General features: G+C 41.1%; 1 protein-coding gene across 1 annotated transcript in view; it reads right to left on the minus strand.

Moving 5' to 3' along the window:
- DNTT (DNA nucleotidylexotransferase) overlaps positions 1-19,312 on the minus strand; it is a 36,716-nt gene extending 17,404 nt beyond the window's left edge. Inside the window, exons 1-6 of the mRNA XM_060111390.1 lie at positions 19,092-19,312; positions 6,953-7,127; positions 6,117-6,245; positions 4,676-4,846; positions 3,572-3,643; positions 2,215-2,338 (exon numbers count right to left, since the gene is read on the minus strand). Of these exons, the coding sequence (XP_059967373.1) occupies positions 2,215-2,338; positions 3,572-3,643; positions 4,676-4,846; positions 6,117-6,245; positions 6,953-7,127; positions 19,092-19,294 (874 nt within the window). The 5' untranslated portion in view covers positions 19,295-19,312. The remainder of the gene's footprint in view (positions 1-2,214; positions 2,339-3,571; positions 3,644-4,675; positions 4,847-6,116; positions 6,246-6,952; positions 7,128-19,091) is intronic.
- Between the last annotated feature and the right edge of the window lie 2,099 nt (positions 19,313-21,411).

Here is a 21,411-nt window from a genome sequence, read left to right on the forward strand (position 1 = left end):
TGGGTAAATAAATTATGATACCAATGGAAGAAAAATTGCTAAGAGGGTAGATCTCATGTTGTGTTCTTACCATATTAAAAAAAATCAATTTAATAAAATTAAACAAATAATGTATAAATGTGAAGAAAAAATGAATAACAATGCTCCACTCGGCTCTTTTTTGATACAAAAATTTCATCATGGCTGATATTCACAGTACAACTCATTTGGTAACCATAAAACTCCTGTGCTTATTCAGGATGTACCTAAACCAAAAGTCATGATTAGCAACAATTTCTTTAAGGACATATGCAGGTATCAGGAACAAACATGGAGATAGTTTAATAATTTGTTGACACCCATGAAAGCAACTTAATTGGCTTTCCTTTTGGGTATGGTAGGGAGGTGAACTTATTACAAGAAACTTATTACCCTGTACAGTGTTACATGTGTGCTGTTATATTTCAGAAACCAATGTGGCATGTGAATCCTCAAGCCTCAGGGAATTAAAACCAAGTATGATTATAAGTAAAACTGAATCAGGGTTTCACCCCTGGATCGTACTTTCAACATGTTCAGTTAGCTTACCCTTGGCAAAATGCTAAACTATTCCCATTGACAAGTCCATTCATTGTAGCACTGCTACAAGGGATACATAAAGCCTGGGTTTTTCAGCTATAAGTATGATAGGAAGGCATTCCTCGAGTTCTATGTAAAACAAAAGCATTAAATAGTTGGATGGCCATCACTGATGGATTGAGAGAATAATAGCTGCTTCATTTATCTGTCTGGAAGAGCCCAAATAGGAAGAGAAAAATCCAGTTTACAAAGCTGGGGAATTAGGAGCTACTTGGATCCCAAAAGCATTTGGTGTCAGTTGATAAAGGTTTTCATCTAAGGGAAACATGGCATTGCCTCCCACTTTCTCTCTATGTGTTGACAGCCCTTACTATCATTCTGAGCCATGTTTAATACTTATGTATATTTTAATACTTTTGTATATATTTCTACGGCATCTCTAGAGCTGGTGTACAACACGCTTATTAAGTGTGCACTTTCAGAAGCCCAGAATATGAATATGGGTCTTTTTTTTCCTTAGGCTCTTTTAGTTCCTATGTGGCATCTTATAAAGTTTATTAGCAATTTTTCGGAGGCTAGCAACTTTATGAAGTTGGGGAATTCTATGGTAGCGTTGATGTGAACCACCAAGAATTGATTTCTTCCTCTCCTCTTGCTTGTTTCTTTTCATCACTTAAACAAAAGATAGCTGTTTTCTTTCTTTCTGGTCTCCTCTTGTAGAAGATTCCCTTACTTTCATATGATTAAAAATGTTGATGATGTCCTCATTCTTTGTAACTCAGAAGCCATAGTGCTCAGAACTGTGGCTGTGACTTCCTTTCAAATCCCAGTTATATTGTATTTCTATTGCATATTAAAAATAAACATTTAAATCATACAATTTTTGACTCTGTTTTTTGACATTTCTTGATTGAAAAAAATATACCAGGACCCTCCATAAATAGAAGTGACCAAGCCACCTTCAACCTCCGTGAGGCCCTGCCAGGCTTTCAGATGCCTGTCTCTACACTCTTCTGGGTTAAGGAGTCCTGGTTGGGTAGATAAATCCCTGTCTAGATTTCCACCATTTCCCTTCTATGTCCTGGTGTCTTACAGTTTCTAAAGCAGATCCGTATTTGTACCAAGCAACAGCTCTAGTTCGTTGAAATATTCTTTACTCCCCAACCCTCCAGGTCAACTTTCTGTCTTGGATCCCTCACCCATACCTCTTACCCAGCCAGGACCCAAATATCTGGAAGGTTCAGTTCAGTAAGAACTAGATCAATGGTGCAACCAGCGGGATAAAGGAATGACAACAGCCCTCATGCAGGGTATATTTGCTCTGTACCAGGCTAAGCGCTTTGCCTGCAAGATCTGATCTGTTCCCCACTTACGTACCGATGTTACCTCCCTTTTACAGATGAGGTAACGAAGGCTCAAAGATTTTAACTAACTTTCTCAAGATCACACGACTGGACAGTGCCAGAGCCAGGATTTGGATCCAGGTCTGTCTGATTCCAAAAGCTTGGGCTTTTAGCCATAGCATGAAAAGAGGCCAAACAAGAGACCAGCTCACCAAGACTGGAGTTGACGTATGAAGTACAACAGACAGATCCCTACCACAACCTGACCAGCCCATAGCAACAACATGAGATTTTTTTAGGAGAGACAATTCACCTGCTTTCTGCATTTTTGTGAATTTCAAGGTTTTGTCCGACCTTATTTTACTCAGAGATCTGAACCCCATCCTGAACCATTTCTCAGATGTCTTCAATCCCACTCCAAATACAGAAGTAAAGAGCTGAAACAAAGGGAAAGTCATGCCTTTAGTTTCTAAAACAATCATTACGTCAATGAAATGATACTTTTCAAGGTCAAGCGATTAAGAAAAGATGTAAACAAATCTCTGACCTAGTTCCTCCTGAATATGACAAGCAGGTGGGCAGTGGTAATTTTTCAGAGGCATTTCTATTTCAGGAGGGTCCCTTCCTGACATATGTTATTACTAAATGAAGCAGAAGTGAGGAACCAGATTCTGGCACTGCCGAGGGCTTCCAGATATCCAGTAAGGATTGCCTGCACTGTCAATGCGTGACAACAGGGATCTGTACCCAACCCTTTGCCAAGAGTGTCTTACACACACTCATGCATATTCACCCTCACAATTTAAAGAGGGATGCACGTGTAGATTTCATAAATTCTCCACCATCACGCAACTGGTAAGTGTCAGAGCCCAGACTCCACCCAGTCTGTCTGCCCTCTGAGCCTGGCCTTCTGCCCTCGACCACAGTTTAGCCTGAGCATCACTTCTGAACCCAAGGGATTGGTAGGTGGAAGTCTCTGGCCCCTGCAACTCCAAGGTAGGGAACATTGGGAGGTAAAAAACCCTGCTTCAAAGTAGACAAGGATTCAGTGAGGAGCAGGTTTCTTAAAGAACAGGTTTGTTCTTTAAGAGTAGGTTTGTTTTGTCCCACAGTCTTAGTGTACCCGGGAGTGACAGAGTCTTGAGAGGTAAGGTCATTTGTATCTCACCATAGCATGGCAATAAGCTCGAGCACCCATATTTATTTAAGCATCTCCTTCCTAGACCACTGCTATGGACTGAATTGTGCCTCCTCCTCCCAAATTCATACGTTGAAATCTTAACCTCCAGTGTGATAGTATCTGGAGATGGGGCTTTTAGGAGGTAATTAGGTTTAGATGAGGTCATGAGGTGGGTCCTCACGATGGGATTAGTGCCTTTATAAGAAGAGACACCAGAGAGTTTGCTCTCTCTCTGTGTCATGCGAGGACACATTGAGAAGGAGGGCGTCTGCAAACCAGGAAGAGAGTCCTAACCAGAGCCCAACCATGCTGGCACCCCAATCTCAGATTTCCAGGCTCTAACTGTGAGAAAATAAATATTTGTGGTTTAAGTCACTCAGTCTGCGACATTTTGTTATGGTATCCCAAGCTGACTAATACAACCACTTAGAACAAGTAATAGGATTAACTGAAAACCCATTTTTGATAAATACATATAAAAATCACGTACTTTGAAGGACTGATATCGTTCATCGTTTAACACAGATTTAACTTCAGAACTTTCTCCATCTTCAATAATTTCCTGCACGAACAGTTGAAAAATATATTACATTAGTGATGTTAACTGCAGTCTAAGAGTTTCCAATCCCCAGATCTAGTAGCTTAATTTTTCATGAAATACACCTGTTGTATACAGGATAGTTCCTTAGCTGATCTGGAGAAAACAAGACATTTCCTGCTTGAAAAATCTCAGGTTATTATATTTCCAAGGACCCCTTTACCATCCTCAAGGAGGAAGGTACAGAATGATTAGGGTCCACATCTACAGAACACCAAACCAAAAGATTCACTGACAAAGGTGTGTCTAAATATTTGAGATAGTCTTCTTTTCAATTAATATAAACTAGCTGAAACAAGAGGACTTTTCATCTGAGCTGGTTAGTTTTGGACCCACTGAAAAGCTAATCCGGGTTCAAGCCCTTATGATGTCTAGCTCAGAGCCACCCAACATCTTCTAAATAGAGCTGGGATTATTTCCCTTGAATAATTTACCTCGAGCTTGACTATATTGAAACTTACTCTTGGATGATCAACTTGCCTTGCCAGGGAACCCTTAAACATCATTAAATAAATAACTAACCATCCCTGGCTCTCTTCTTAGAATATACAGGTAGAGATGCAGAATCAGCTTCACTGCCCATCACACCCACCACCATTCTGGAGAGCAATGTCCCCTGAGTGGAAGTGAGGTTCTTCTCACAGCCTGTGTTTGAAGTCATAGCATCCTCTACCGTTGAGCTTTTAAGTCACTAGAGTCTTTCACTGTGATTAAGATACGAGAGAGTTATTTTCCCACTAGCTGACCCCACATAGCTCCAGGAGAGAAAATATTGGAGTATGAGTTACACATATATATATGTGTATCTATCTATCTATGTAATATATATGTTATATAATATATATATCTATATAATCTATATTAGAGAAAAAGGAAAATAAGTCATGAATACCACATCTATATAGTTAACAGGAAAATCCATTAACTGCATCTCTCTCTCTCCCTCCCTCCCTCCCTACCTATCAGGAGTTGGGACGAATCACCTTTCACCCTTACCTCTATGACACACTTCACTTTGTTCCCCAGGCAGGGAATTCCTTCTGTGTCCTTCATACTGATGATTGTGAATGGCAGAGATTTAAGTACAGAAGCTGCTCTCATAAATTCCAGAGCAGAGATTTCATTTTCTTTAAACTCATAATTTTCTGCCAATACCTCAAAGGCATCCTGAAGAATAAAACCAGATGAGCAAAACACAGTCTGTTTCCTAGCCCCTAGCCCCCGAGCCAGCAGTCACTTGCAAACACCTCTTGCTCTCTGTTAAGTATTAGAATACCTCGTGACTATTTCCTCAAAGATCAGGATTGGGTGTCTTGTACTTTTGCACCCCTCCCTTGGTGGCTGAGAAGAATTGAGTTGAAAAGACAGGCCACAGAGTGCTTGGTAAGGAAACTTTGAGTTCTCTGCCATTAGATATTCAGGAGTGATATAACTATAAAATGATATTGTGCTCACTGCACCTTCCTAGTTGTTACTTGGCATGATCCTTCCCTCTTTGCTGACATTCCCACCAGCCTGTGGCCAGGATTCTGTCTTGATCACTGGGAAGCCCTATCTCTTATCTCATACGTGGAATATAGTCAGCACTTAGCATAGGCTTGTTGAATGAATGGGTATAATCATAAGTGGCACAAACCCACAAGCAGGGTTATTTAAGGTAGGGGGTTATTTAAGGTAGGGCACGTTTGCATTTCTGGCAGAGGAGGAAGCAGCTGCAGCCGTGCGGCATGATGCTCAGTGTGCTCAGTAGCTGCAATTTCCTGGTGCTCCTTGCACACGTGGGGCTAGAAGACTAGAAAGGAGAAGTTTTGTATTTGATACACTAATGCATTTTTTTTCTATCTGACTATGGACTCTAGGCTGGAGGACAAGCAGTTATAGGCTTGTTCGGGTCATTTGAAACATAATTATTGAACTTCAGGGCTGAATTTAGAGATGATCTAGCTAATTCCTTTTTGAGCAGATGAGGAAACTGAGGCTCAGAGAGAGGAATTGACTTGCCCCAGCTAGTTAATATAAGAGAGGCTGAATCCAGGTCTGCTGACTCTCAGTCCTCTGGCTTCCCAGCAAAGCTGTTTATGCACAATTGCTATTTCTATGTAATTTGCTCTTACTATATAATGAACTAATTACAGTACATATTTGTTTTTTCAGAATATTTGCCTTTGATAACTGTTGCGTCCATTAATGACAAGTCCCGATAAATAGTAACCTACTGTCTCTAAAGGATGTGCTCTGAATATATTTGTCTATTTCCATGACAAAAGGAGACCCATTCTTGACAGAAATAGGAACCAGAGATCAGGTTAGGGGAGTGGGTAAGAGTGTGAAAAACATTCCTAGATTTTCAGGAATATTCATAACTTAATTTGGAGATTCATGGAAAGAAGCAGAAAGCCCTGCGTTTGCTCTAGGTGTTGTTGTAAATCTCCATTACCGTGAATATGTGGTTCCAGTTGTTTAAAGTGGTTCTTCTCTGACACGCGTACTGAGAGATCTTTTTTACAGCAAGTGGTGGAGTCTTCTGGAAGCCTGGGTTGGGAGTAGCTGAATAGTCTGTTCTCACCTAAACAAATGCATAAGCATCCATTTTAAATAACAATTAATAGTGGTAATAATAATAATAGATGTGTATGAAGAAAAAGGCAGTTTGATGGTAATTGTCTCTGAAAAGAGAATAAAATTATAGGAGGCTCAAATTTTATGTTATATGCATCTCTAATATTTGAATTTGCTACAATTAACATGTATTATTTTTGCAATCTGAAAAAATAACATGAAAAAAACTACCAATTAAATATCATTTTTCTTTTCTGTGAACTTATGTAGTTATGGTCCGTTGGTGATGGGTGTGGAATTAAGAGCTTAACTTTATTTTTTTCTTTATGAATGATCACAGTAAGAAAAAAAATAAGAACCTTCTACTTTTCTGGCTGCTAGACATCGAGACTTCAATATTTTGAAATATTTGTGTATAGACTTGTTTGTAAAAATAGCTACCATTTATTAAGTGCATATATAAATCAGGCTCTCTCTTAAGCACTTTACATGTGTGTTATTCTAATCCTCATAACCATCTTACAAGATAGGCAGGCACTATTGTTCTCATAATGTAGAGGAAGAAACTGAAGCTCAGAAAAGCTATGTGACTTGCCCAAGGTCACACAGGGAGTAAGCAGAGAACCTGGGGTTTAACTCAGGTCTGTTGGTTCTACAGCCCATGTTCTTAATCATCAAGCAAAAGGCAATGAAAATCACATTCGTGACACTTACAACAAGCTGGTGTTTTCCTGTAATCTCCACCGGTTTTCCTGCTCCCATACTTTCTATCAGCCAGGAGACGTCGAGGAGCTCTAGCTGTGAGCTGGCACTTACGTTCTGGACCTGAAGCCAGTCAAGAACCTCTGAACCAGAGTTGTTTTCTGCCACAATGTGGGTGACGGAATCACTGCAGAATGCAAGACAAAGTTACCAGCTGAAGGGACTTTTGAAATGAGAAGCTCTCCTCTTTCCCTGAGGCGTTTCAGAGCATTCCATCTGATGGAGAAAGACGCACAGTAGACCTGACCATAGGCACGGAGAACCTAGACCTCCATGCAAGGGAATTCTACTTAAATTAGTGTAACAACAGCGGTCTACGTTCCATATCAGATGCAAGAAAAATTAAGAAAACGTTAGTAAGATTGTGGTGTCAATGGAAAACCAAGGGTCAGAGAGGATGGAGGATAAAAATCGTTCTTAAATTAGCACCTTGCACTCTGCTTGCGGCTTTGATGTGCCACTTCCTTTTTATTTGTAGAGGGTTTTAACCCAGTGCCTTTCAAACTTATTTGTGACCCACAGTTAGAAACACGTTTTATATCATCTCCCAAAATAGAGATAGATATAGATGTCGATTTGCTTATAACATCTCATTAAATTGATCTCACAACCCATTAATAGGAGGTGACCAGCCTTTGAGAAATATTGTTTTACATGTTTTTCAAAGCACAACTCTGTGACGTAAGACCCTGTATCTTTTCCCTAGTAAGTACTGAGCACTTACAGTGTTTCAGCACTGTCCAAGTACTTTCCATACATTATCTCATTTAATACTCACATAGCTCCTCAAGTAAATGTCATACTAGTCACACTTCAAAAATGAGGAAACTGAAGAACAGAGAGGTTAAGGACATCCTGAAGGTCACACAGCTGGTAAATGATATTTATCCTTTTTGACTGTCTTTTCTGGGTCAAGTATGTTATTTCTAGTTTTTAAGAAGTCTTGGGCTTCCCTGGTGGCGCAGTGGTTGAGAGTCCGCCTGCCGATGCAGGGTTCGTGCCCCGGTCCGGGAAGATCCCACATGCCGCGGAGCGGCTGGGCCCGTGAGCCGTGGCTGCTGAGCCTGCGCGTCCGGAGCCTGTGCTCCGCAACGGGAGAGGCCACAGCAATGAGAGGCCCGCGTACTGCAAAAAAAAAAAAAAAAAAAAAAAAAAAAAAGAAGTCTTCACAGTCAGCCTTATATCATTGGAACTAATAATTTTTAAGGCTCCTTCAGTTCAAATAGTCTATGAATCTGGGAAATAATAAGAGCAAATAGCGTACTTAGGTATCTAAGAGAAAAAAATAGATTTTCTCTTCTTTTTCCCACTTCTCTTGCTTGACTTCTTCTTTCTCTTTCTCCTTTCTCCTTCTCCTTTTCTTGACTGACTCTTGGATTCATTGGGTATTTTCTGGTTCACTGTTATATGCACAACCCTAGGTTTCTTGTGGTGGTGATGGGTACCGAAGAAGAAAAGAGAAGCCTCTGGGCATCAGTATCTTATGTTAATAGTATGTTATGATAAGACACAAGACATGGACAGGATCTGCAGATGGTACACAGAGAGGGAAAAGAATTTGGTGTGGGCTGGGAGAGGTGGATGGCTTTGTGGAAAAGCAGGATTTGTGCCCTGTCCGGGTGGATGGGAGGGGTAAGGTACCTGGTAGGCAGAACTTTTGGTCGTCCTGGAAGAAAACGTTCAGAGGAAAGGAAGGAGAATGGCCTGTACTGGAGTGAAGCATTCATGTTGGGAAGTAGTTGTAGATGTGGCTGAGTACCACATTACAGAGGGTCTTGGAAGCCTGGTTGAAGAAGTTGGATCTTGTTTTCTGGGATTATGGAGACACTGAAGGCTTTTATGAGCAGGACATGGATAGCATTGTCATGTTATTTTAAAAGACGAATCTGTAACACACAATGATTTTGAAGGGGAGTCATGGGTTAGGGAAAGGTGGGGAGCTACGTAGGAAGATGAATCACTGGACCAGATATAAGATGACTTTAACCCCACTCTGGTTCCTATAGCTCTAGAAAGGAAGGCAAAGAAGACATATGATGGACATCTGGCATCGCCTATAAAAGATGGTGTGGAGAATAAACTCAAATATGACTCCAGCATATCTATCACACTCAAGTATTATCACTTTTGGTAGAAATAGGGATTTAGGAAGTTGCATCTCTTTGGGGGAAGGGGTGGGGGAGTGGAATTGAAGTTTATTTCAGGCATGCTGCATTGGAAGGATGGCTGGAGATCCAAATGAAAAAAGCTGGCTGACAGTTGGGATCTGAGGCTGGCGCTGGGAGAGAGGTGAGGGCTGGAGATCAGAGCTGAGACCATCTGGATGGCAGGATGTGCAGCAGGCCCAGGCAGAAATAAGTCAGGGTAAAACAACCTTTTACAGGGGATGAGGGAAGACGGCTAGCTGCTTCCCTATTCCAGATCCATATAATTCCAAAGATTATTTATGGTAAACTTCTTGCAAGATTGTTTATGTCAAGACTTGAACAACAAAAGAATTAACAGGACTACATAGTAATTATTATTCCTTCTATATTTCTGCCCTTTGAAGGGAAATTTTACTATTACATTATTTATTATAATATTTATTCTTATTATTATAAATAGGGTTTTGTCTGAACCTCAGAGGGAGCAGGGTGTGCGGAGGAGGAGCTCTGGGGCTCAGCATCCAAATTTAGACCCCTCACTATCCACTCTTGTACCACCATCCCCCATGGGGATATCTGAGCTCACCCTATTGGATGAGGATCACATTCATCTCTTACTGAATTCATATAAGCATATTTGTGAATATAGGCTGTACATCATATGAAGGAACACTCTGATTTAGACTTCCAACCCCTGCTCATTAAGCAACCAGCAAACAAAACAAAACAACAACAATAAAGCACATACAAAAACAAAAAATCAAGCAAACATTCACATTGTGCTATTCAGAGTTCAGTACTGTTTGTCACTCGTTCCCACAAAGTAAGAGCTTGAAAGTCAGCATTAGGAACTTTGACATCATCACAGTACAGTCATATCTCAGAGATATTGCAGGTTCGGTTCCAGACCACCACAATAAAGCATTTGTTCACCTTCTGTTCTGAGCCCTTAGCAGATAGTATTACCAAGAAGGGTCACCCCCTCTAGCATGTTCTGTTGCCAGTGTCTTACTGCTGTGTTGTGGCAGCGCTTTGCTGATACAGTGGTTTTCTCTCTGCCCTGAAGACTCCAGTATTGAAAAGATTAATAATATTTGAATATTACCATGTGCCAGAACCGTGGTAGGCACATTTCATACACTACCTCATTTAATTGTCAATAACACTATGAGATAGGTATGATTATCCCCATCTAAAAATAAGAAAAGAGAGCTTTTGAGAGACATTAAAAATTCACCCAGCTAATAATTGGTGGAGCTGACATTTGATCTGAGGTCTGTTTTCATCTAAAATCTGTGTACTGGGGGACTTCCTTGGTGGTCCAATGGTTAAGACTCTATGCTTCCACTGCATGGGGTGCTGGTTTGATCCTTGGTAGGGGAACCAAGATTCTGTGTGGCGCGACCAAAACAATAACATAGAATAAAACCTGTGTGCTAGACCACACTGAGCTGTCCCTCTGTGACTTTGTGCTTAATCCCATGGCTCTGGCGAGAGCTATTCCTTTTCTCAAAAGGAATACCATCAGGATGAGTGTCGTCATCACCACCATCATCATCATGATCACGATGAAGACGCCCTCCGAAGCGCAGAAATAGAGGTGGACTAACACTTCCTACATAACACTGTTAGACACTCTCTCCCTGCTGCTGCCACATAGGATTCATGTTTTGATATTTTAGGTCCACTATAATATGGGCTACAATAAGGACTGTCCCAGAAAGTCTGAAAGAACAGCTGCTATGGCTACACACCAGGATGGAGAAGTCACAGAGGGGCTGTCAGGCTCCCTGAGCTCTGGATTTTGCCTAAACTTCGGAGACAGATAGATGTGCTCAGGAGGAACCCCCAGGGCTCCTCTTCCAAATTCAGGTCCCTCACCATCCACACTTACCACCCCCTGCTCCTCCGCACCATCTCTCACCTAGGGTATCTCTGGACTCAGCCCTGCCTCTAACAGAGACATTCAGAATGCCTGGGGATGTGGGGGAAGGGTGCTGTAAAACAATCAACAAACAATTAAATACTGGTATATCCGAAAGAAAAAGACTAGAGAGAAACATTCCAGACAATCAGCAAGAATAACAATAACTACGCGCAGGCGCGCACACACACGCACACACACTCACACACACACACACACACGGATATATTCTTACTCAATCCGCCCAAGAGTCTTATGAGGTGGGCAATAAAATTTCAAATGAGAAAACCAAACCTGCAGAGGTTACATGAAGCCAAGATTCAAACCCAGGTGTTCATGACTCGAGCAATCTCTTAACGTTCTGCTAGACTGTGGTTAGACCCCTGTGCGAGGTTTTGTTTGTTTTAAGCATTTTTCTATATTTTCCCATTTTCTGTCATGAACCATCTTTCATCACTTTTCCACTTAACGGAATAAATACACATGAATGTCATTTTCAAGGGCAAATCAACTTGGGATTGGGGCTGAGGTAGTCTCTGCCTTGGCCCCAAAGACCTGTGCTTTCTTCTTACGATAAAAGGTGGCAGCGAGCCTCAGGCAGGCATCTTCAATCTCTTCTAAAGACCCCAAGGCAGTGCTGAGATGGCTGTTCCTGAAATATCAGTGGATTCCATTCTTTAAGTGCATCTAGTTTCTTAGCGATGACCAATTAATAGTGCCTTGGACTAGGTTTGGGAGGCTGTGAACCAATTACAGGGATCCTGAACTAGGATTTGTCCTTCAGCTTCCCACAGGGAAAACCATGCAGGGTCCTCTTCTTCAACTGGTGCTGAACTGAAATGTGCTTGACTTGATCCTTGGCATCCCTAAGGGCAGGGACAGTGTTATAATCTGCCTGGTTATAATCTGCATGGTTATAATCATGCCTGGCGCCCAGCTCATGGCCAGATTTAGAGTAATGGTCAATAGAGAGCCCACTAGTAGAATGAATTGTTTAATCTATAGCTCTAAAGGAAAGTTTCTAAAATTCTAGTGTCTACTAGAGACACACAGGAAGGTGGATTAAAATTCAGATGCCTGAGCCTTATTACCAGAGATTCAGATTCAGTAAATCTCACCTAGGGCCCAGAAATATGGATTTTGACAAGCTCCCTTGGTGATTCTGACATAATCAGTCAGTTCTAGTTATCTAGTTGGTGCACAACCAACAATCCCAAAATGTAATGGCTTTGAAAAGGAACATTTTTGTTACGTCTCGCAATTTTGTGGATCAGGAATTTAGGCAGCTCAGCTGGGCAATCCTTCTGTTCCATATACAGCTGATGGATGTACTGATGTTCCACACAGCCTGCGTGTCTGGCACCTTAGTGAGGGTGGCTGGGAGGTTGGGCTCAGCAGCATCGATCAACCTGAGCACCTTTAAGTGGCCTCTCTCAGGGGGAACTCAAACTTCTTACCTGAGGCTCTGGGGTCCAATGAACAGCAGAAGCCTCAGGGTTTTTTATGACCTAGCCCCCAAAGCCACGTAGTGTCACTTCTGCTGTACCCTATCGGGTACACCAGCCCACCCCACCCCCAATGCAAGGAAAGGGAAAATAGTCCCTCTCACTCCGTGGGGGCCACCATATTTCAAAACCACCTCACAGCCCAAGAACTCCACCTTGTGAAACAGAGCTATAGAGAAAGATCGCTCTTTACCTGCCCCAGCTTAGATCTGATCCCCATGCTGCACTTGCGGCTTAATTACAGCAATGTTTCCCCACATGGTACTCATTTCTCTGCAGGCACGTGAGATAATTTTAGGGAGTACATAACTGAACATTTTAAAAGTTTATATGTTTATTAAATCTGTATGTTTACATTATGTATATCAGACCCATGGTTTTTATGATTATTATTCCTTAAGATAGGGCTAAATTACAATGATTCCAATTAAAAGAAACACATTAGGTATATAATAATCCATATGGTAAAAGATATTATAAGAATCATGAATGTGACCCTCAGATGTCCAGAAAGCTCTAAACTGAAAGATTAACTCACAAATCTCAGTTCCGATTTTTTTTCTCAGATACCAGGATCCCTGATCTTTCTGTCTTTCTTTCCCCAGTTGGTCCTGCCTCTTGAAACAATTAGAAAAGCTCTCCATGAGGAAAGAGGCAGCCATCCTTCTTTGCCAGGAACCAGACTGACACCCCAAGCTGATTCTTCCAGTCCTCATGGATGGTCACCTGCTTTTTTCTTTGTCTTTAAAACTCTTTTCTTCCCCTGGAGAGGGCATTCTTTTTTTTTTTTTTTAATTAAAGTATAGCTGATTTACAGTATTGTGTTAGTTTCAGGTGTACAGCAGTGATTCAGTTATTTTTTTCAGATTATATTCTATTATAGATTATTACAAGATATTGAATATAATTCCCTGTGCTATACAGTAAATCCTTGCTGCTTACCTATTTTATGTATAGTAGTTTGTATCTGTTAATTTATTAATTCTTGCCATCTGACATAGGACTTATTTTGTAAACAATAACTTTAAATAGTTATTTATAGTTGAGCAGAGACATTCACAGTTTAAAAAAATCCTCTTGCCAATTTCCCTAGCAACTGATCTGTTTCAGAATCCCTGACACCGAAAAATCAAGATAGTTTTATTTGGTTTTATCGCACACTCTTACTAGAACCAGTAAAGCCAAGTTTCTATTTCCAGTCCTTGATATACTTAAGACCGAGAGGGTCTTGCCTTGATTTTTTTTTTTTTTTTTTTTTTTTTTTTGCTGTACGCGGGCCTCTCACTGCTGTGGCCTCTCCCGTTGCGGAGCACAGGCTCCGGACACACAGGCTCCGCGGCCATGGCCCGCGGGCCCAGCTGCTCCGCGGCATGTGGGATCCTCCGGGACCGGGGCACGAACCCGTGTCCCCCGCATCGGCAGGCGGACTCTCAACCACTGCGCCACCAGGGAAGCCCCTTGCCTTGATTTTTTGACCCACAGTAAATGAGACTATGAACATTTTCATTAATTTAAAGTCAACAGATTTTGAAATATAAAGTACTTTGGACCAGAGCAGGACTAATTTTTACATTGCGTGCTCTTGAACTCAGAAAAATAAAGTCTTCATTACTTTGCTGATTACAAAGGTAATACAGGTGCATTGTAGAAAAAAAATTTAGTGACAAAACTTACTCTTGGTAATCATAAGTTCCTTTGGTTGGCTTTATATTCACCAGATAAATCATTCTTTGAGCAAATATTTCCTGAAGCCTACTCTGTGTAAGAAAATTGTCAAGGGTATGAAGATGAGGTCTACACAATGGCCCAGATGACGCCCTTGCCCTTGTGGAGTCAGGGACGGGTAACTGGGTGAGATGAGGAGCAAACCCAAGTGGAAGAGCCGGGGCCCAACCCTAGGCCATGGATCACACCTGTGTCCATGGAGGAAGTTTCTTCCTCTAGGAAGGCTTCCAGGGGTCTTAGGTCTTAGATGCAGAGAGGTGCAGGGAGGAGCCATTCAAGGTTGGAGGAGAAAGGGTGAGAAAAAACCATAAAGAGAAACCAATGAAGATGTTTTACTTAGCTAATTGGACCCAGAAGAGGCCTAGAGATGGACCAGTTCCACATTGTATTTTCTAGAGCAGGTAACAGCTCTTTCATCTGGTGTTCAGTTTATTTTGCAAACAGTGACATTTAATATTTTTATTTGAGATACCACAAATTTGAAGTGATCAGACATTGTCAAAGATAAACAGAGCTGGATACTACTGAAAGCAGTAAGAATAGATTTTATTCAGTAATAACTATTGCAATAGGGAAGAGAGTCCAGCATGAATGGAACTCAACTTCGAGGGAACAGAAGACAGGAGACCTTGTAAAGGCTGGAGTGTGGGAAAGGCATAGAGAAGCATTAAGGGGGTTGGTCCTTGTGACCTGGCCACCTGGATTTGCTAATTGCTGCTTGTTTAGAAGAGAAAACGTCTGGAATCTTTGTGACAGGAGGCAGTGGTGCAAGTTAGAGCAAGGGGCCCACTGAAGTTAGGTCTTTACCTTCCTGCAGAGACCGGGGGTGAGAATTATCTCCTTGGATGTTTGCTGTCAGGTCCTTGAGAAGACAGTTCTGGGTGGTTGGAAGATTTACATCTCAAAGGGGCAGAGAAAGGGTTTATAATGGCAAGGTTTCTAAAGTAACTGCTCTAAGAGGGGGTTCAGGGGTCTTTCTGCCTATTGCCAGGTTTTGACTGGAACAAATAGTAAATTCTCCTGGTAATCTTGAGCTTTCTCAGGCAGGCATTTTAAGGCGGGGCCAGGGATACAATCCTAGGGACATGGCCTTAAGCTGCTAGAAGCCACGCTGGAGTTTAGTCAAAGAAAGAGTGTTTATCAACATTCAGGTGAAAAACCATGGATTTGACTACCAGGAAATTCTTTGAAGACAATAGTTTTGGGATAATGAGTGAGGCAGAAGCCACATTTCAAAAGTTACATAGTGAATGGATGGAAACCAAAATGACACAAGAAGGCTAGAAGTGTTGGGTAGGAAAATGCTAATTTTTTAAAAAAGAGGAAGACGAGTACATACTTGGAAAATACATTATGCTATCTTTTCATGCTAGGTGACAACAAAGGTATAGTTCCTGACTCCTCTGTCTGATTTTAAACTCTTTGCTTGCAGGGTTCAAGTCTGCTACTATTTTTTGTCTCCAGAACCTGGCACATATTGTGCGGGGTGGGTACTAACAGAACCCTTTATATGTGATGCCACGATGGTATATTTTGCTTTCAGTAAAAACAATGCCTTCCAAAGGTACCCTTGTAGACAAATTATGCAGGTCCAGGAAGGGCAAAAGTATCCTCTGATGGGTTTCTACAGCTTGAACAGTGGAACTCAGCAAATGTTAATCTGCTGGGTGATGTAACCATGGAGATCCACCCTTCCTACCCAGCTCTTTCTTCTTCAGCATCAATGATTTAGGTCAAGACATAGATGGTAGGCTTAGCTAACATGTTCATAGAGGATGGTTGATGCCGATAAAGTTTTAAAATAGCTCAAAGTACTGGAATCAAGGATAAAAGAAGAACATGACAAACACTAGATTCTGATCCTTCTCTATCTTGTCCCAGCTAGAGTAGCTCGAATATTATGAAGCTGCTCTAAAATTTAGGATGTTGGCCATGGAATAAATTCAGAAAGCTTTTTAATGAATGTGCACAAATGCCTCAAAGAACTTGACACCTCTCCTGATTTATATTTTAAGAACCAGCTTCCTATGGTACATGGAATAGCATGTCTTTTGCAATATAACAAATATTAATGAAGTCCAATCCAAATATAAAGATACAGTGCACATATGCTAGAAATTTAAATAGTTCCAGATAGTTCTATGCATTCAGGTACACCATTTCTAAGCTGTGTGTTCAGGTCCAGGTAAGGTAGGAATCAGATTTTTCCTCAAATTTAATCCTCCTGGCAGCCAAAGAATGTTAGAAACTATGGAGATTACTGTCTATTTTCAGAACATTTTTTTTTTTGGCTCCTCTTTCTCTGAATCCTATATATCAAAAGGAGAGATCTAGCTGTTCTTATTGAGAAGTATCCTTTCTTTTAAAAAACAACTTCCTTTATTTTCATTTTAAAAATATACGTTTATTGTAAAAACATTTGGAAAACACAGAGCATAAATGCAGCCATAATGTCTCCCTACGACCTCCTCCGCCTACTACTTAGTCTTTCCCTACTACTCCTTTCCCTACAAAATAGACGATTTGATGGGTTTCCTTCCTTTCTTTGTTCTATTTATTTATGTCATTTGATCTAGTTCAGAGTGTGGAGAGAGAGCCCTCTCCTTAGGGTTTTACTGTAAAGGTCAATGGATTCAGCTAAGTAACAAGAAAACAACCACACTTTACATTTGTATAACTGTTTAAATTTATCCAAGTATACTGACATCCATCATCACATGTGGTATCACATCAGATAGACTATTTATCAAGAAACTAAGGTCAGAGAGAAGAGGGGGGTCTTGCCCCACATCACATGGCTGGGAAGAGTCAGAGCCAGAATTTGAGGTCTCTAGATTTCTTATCTAGAGATTTTCCCCTACAATAATTTCCATTGTCTTTTCCAGTTAAAGTCTATATAACTATGTATGGAAATTCCGTTTGAGAGCTAGGACTTTTACTTCTTGTGGTTTATTTTTGTGCCATAAAACACATTTGTATTTAATGTATCTTCTGAGCAGCCAGCCTGGGAACTTTGCCACCGTCATCTCACAGCAGCAGTTGGCTCACCGTGCGCCAGTTTCCTCTGTCGCCTGAGCAGCTGGGCTCGGTCCCTCACAGCAAAGCTGCCTGTTGGGCTCTTGTCAAAAGAAGAAGCTTGCCTCCCAGCGTCTCCCCTAGTACCTGCCTCAGCTACCGTGTGCATATTCGTAGCTGTGCCTGTAACTAAACTAGTCAGCTCTTGCTGGAAGTGTGGACATTTCAACAGAGAGCTTTCTTTCTATGTAAGTGATGCCTTGACCATCTGGCTCTCACCTTCCTGTGTGGTCCTTGCCAAATTTCTTTACCACAAAAAGCAGTTCCATATTTGCTAAGGCTTTTTTCTAGTTTCTACTTTTTCAGTTTCCTTTTTTTCAATTTCGGTTTTTAGCCATTTACCTATGTCATCTTCTCCCCTCCTGATTCCAATATTTTATGTAAGTCTGTTAAATAAGGCAGACTCAACAATTGGATGACATCTATGATTTTGTGGAAGGGATGTTTCAATGAGATTTTGAGCTTAATATCCCAAATGAGATAGGGGTTAAAAAGGAAAAAAGAGGCAGGAGTTGGGGGAAGGAGACCATGTAAAGAGAAATCGGGTGAGGGAGACCATGGGAAACTCAGGAATTTCTGAATGGGGCACTTCAGTAAAAAATAAATAAATAAGATGTTTCTATGAGATTGACTCTTCATATGAATTATGGGTGTTGTGAAAATTATCATATCTGATTATTGACTTTTGACATATGTTTCTCTAGCAATTTGAAACTGACACTTCCTCAGGAAATGCTTGTCAGTTTTATTTTTTAACGTCAAAGACTATCTTCAATGTAAAAATGTATTTTCACACAGAATTCTTATAGATTTTCCTGAAAAAAAAAATGCGGTCAACCTATTCCTTGGACAATCAATTGCATTAATTATCATTCTTTATTCATTACAAGCCCTCTGGCAATTCTGTTTGGAACTGTTTATGCCAAGGTTCTAATACCATTTGTGTCTGGATTTTGTTTTGTTTGAAACCGGTGAAGTGTTTACGTAACTGTTAGAAAAAGAGCAGGGCCAATGCTGGGATGTGAGTGGGTTTGCTAGTGAACCAGTTGAGGTGCCCCACACGCTTACTTCAACTGCCTTCTTGTCTGGGCTCTGAGCTCATCACTCTCAGTGTGGTGTCCATCACCCCTGGACAGAGCTGCCCCTGAATCTTTAACCAGCATCCCTCTCTCTACAAATCCCACTCAGACTGCTGCTTAGAAAAGCATGATCAAAGCCACATTTGGGTGCCTATGGTGAGCCAGCCAGTCACTCATCCTAGCCCAGCACAGACACTACCCACCTCAGCACAGTCAGATGCACAGCTCAAGGGACAAGCAATCAAACCACTCTTTTTGCTTCCAAGCAGCTGACAGTTTTTGATTGAACTCAGTGGTGCTTTAGTTTAATTTGGTCAAGAACAAACTCGAATGGTTTCATCATTGAACTTCCCAGCTAGGTTTCTGTTGATCATCCCTAGATACCTCATCTCATAATAGTGAAAGGCCAAAAAAAAAAAATTACCTTATCTTTTGGTGCCAACTGGTTTCAATATAATTGCACCAAATCCCCACTCATCTTATTTCCCTTAACTAATTGCCTCAAATTTGTTCTTTAATCTCCTACCCGTTCTCCCAGTGGGAGAGTCACCTCTTCTGTAGGTGGAGGAAAACACGGGTTCCTTGGGTTCCAAAGAAGCCCTGCTTATTCACAAACTGAAATCCGTGATGTCTTACCTGAGCTCATTTTCAACCCTGAATCCTTTCCTTCGAGCCAGTTCCATGAGGAAGGTTCTGCGGGTCGTTCCCATTTTCTTCTCCAAAATGAAGAGGACCAAATCTTGAAACTTGATGTCATACGAAGGGGAGGCCATCGAGGCACCCACCTGCCTGGGTCTCTTCTTCCGAGGGCCTGAGGGGGCCACGTGCAGTGGATCCATGGGAAGAGGCTGCTGCTGCCTCTGGCTGTGCCAACAAGTGGTGTCTCCAGAAGTGAGGGGGAGCCTGCCCCTCCTTCACAAGGAGCCCTGATGTCATCTTACCATCTCACTGGGCTCTGCCCTGTTCATGACTTCCTGCTGAAGATCCATGGGGAATTGCTACCTCTGTTCATTTGTCCAGTACAGAGATGATAATGGAAATGGTAAATTAACTTTTGCGTTCCTACGCATAGTCTCATCAGATCCTCAGAATAACCTTTTGAGGAAGGTAGGGAAGCATCATTTTCCCCATGTTATTAATTAATTAATTAATCTATTTACTTATAAATTTCTTGGGACCCCTCTTGTCTTTATTTATTTTTTTTTAACATCGTTATTGGAGTATAATTGCTTTACAATGGTGTGTTAGTTTCTGCTTTACAACAAAGTGAATCAGCTATACATATACATATGTCCCCATATCTCTTCCCTCTTGCGTCTCCCTCCCTCCCTCCCTCCCTATCCCACCCCTCTAGGTGGTCACAAAGCACCAAGCTGATCTCCCTGTGCTATGCGGCTGCTTCCCACTAGATACCTATTTTACATTTGGTAGTGTATATATGTCCATGCCACCCTCTCACTTTGTCCCAGCTTACCCTTCCCCCTCCCCATATCCTCAAGTCCCATTCTCTAGTAGGTCTGTGTCTTTATTCCCATCTTGCCCCTAGGTCCTTCATGACCTTTTTTTTTTTTTTTTTTTTTTTAGATTCCAAATATATGTGTTAGCATACAGTATTTGTTCTTCTCTTTCTGACTTACTTCACTCTGTATGACAGTCTCTAGGTCCATCCACCTCACTACAAATAACCCAATTTCATTTCTTTTTATGGCTGAGTAATATTCCATTGTATATATGTGCCACATCTTCTTTATCCATTCATCTCTTGATGGACACTTATGTTGCTTCCATGTGCTGGCTATTGTAAATAGAGCTGCAATGAACATTGTGGTACATGACTCTTTTTGAATTATGGTCTTCTCAGGGTATATGCCCAGTAGTGGGATTGCTGGGTCGTATGGTAGTTCTATTTTTAGTTTTTTAAGGAACCTCCATACTGTTCTCCATAGTGGCTGTATCAATTTACATTCCCACCAACAGTGCAAGAAGGTTCCCTTTTCTCCTTGTCTTTATTTTGATGATTTTTTAACTTCCCAAGTAGCTTGCATTCTCTTCCCCTCATAGATTAGCACTGCAATACATTGGATTTCTGTAGTTAGCATGGGTGTTATTCACCGTGTATGGTTGTTTAGATTTTGGCATTGTTATACTTCTCATCCTGCTGGTCACCTTTTTCTTTTTCACTCAGAACTATGTTTTCAGATCCTTTCACATTGCTCTGTGTTCTAATCTGTTGCCTCTAATTGCTCCATTGGAATTTCATGGTGGGCATTTTAGCTATGCTGGTGCATTTTATAAGTTAGGAAACAAAGGCTCAATGTACTCAAGATCACAGAATAAGGGGCAGAATCAGATCTTGATTTAGGTCTTTGGGTTTCAAATGCTAAATATCTCAGCTTTTCAGTAGACTAATGTTGTCTGTTCAGGAGACTAAGTAGTCTGTTATGTAAGCCTAAAATTAATCTTTTGGGATGGGATGATCTTTAGGTGAGAATTACTGCCATAAAGAGACATTTTCATAACTTTATGTGTAAAATAAAATCCATGCCTTTCTTCAATACACTTTACTAATCTCATTTCTGGAGCATCTACAAGCACCTACAAGCCTTAGCTGATTGAATCCTCACAACACCACTGTCTGGTAGGTACTAGCATCCCCACTGGGTTTAACAACTTTCTCAAGGTCACAGAACTAGTCAATGGTCATAAGTAGGAAATGACTGAATTTAATCTGAGTATAAAACCTGTGCTCTTAACTGCAAAGAAGCCTTCCTCTACATGTGTCTTCCCCAATAACAAATCTGAGCTCTGCTCATCCATTTTGCCGTATTTGAGACTGTTGTTACCTTCAAAAGTACATGAACTCTTCACCACAATACCAGGGAAAAGTGATATGACAGCTGCCTTCAAGCATTTGCAAAGTTGTCTGTGTTGATTAAGAAAGATCAAAAATCTTCAG

Source organism: Mesoplodon densirostris, chromosome 1, assembly GCF_025265405.1.
Source record: "Mesoplodon densirostris isolate mMesDen1 chromosome 1, mMesDen1 primary haplotype, whole genome shotgun sequence".
Lineage (NCBI taxonomy): Eukaryota > Metazoa > Chordata > Mammalia > Artiodactyla > Ziphiidae > Mesoplodon > Mesoplodon densirostris.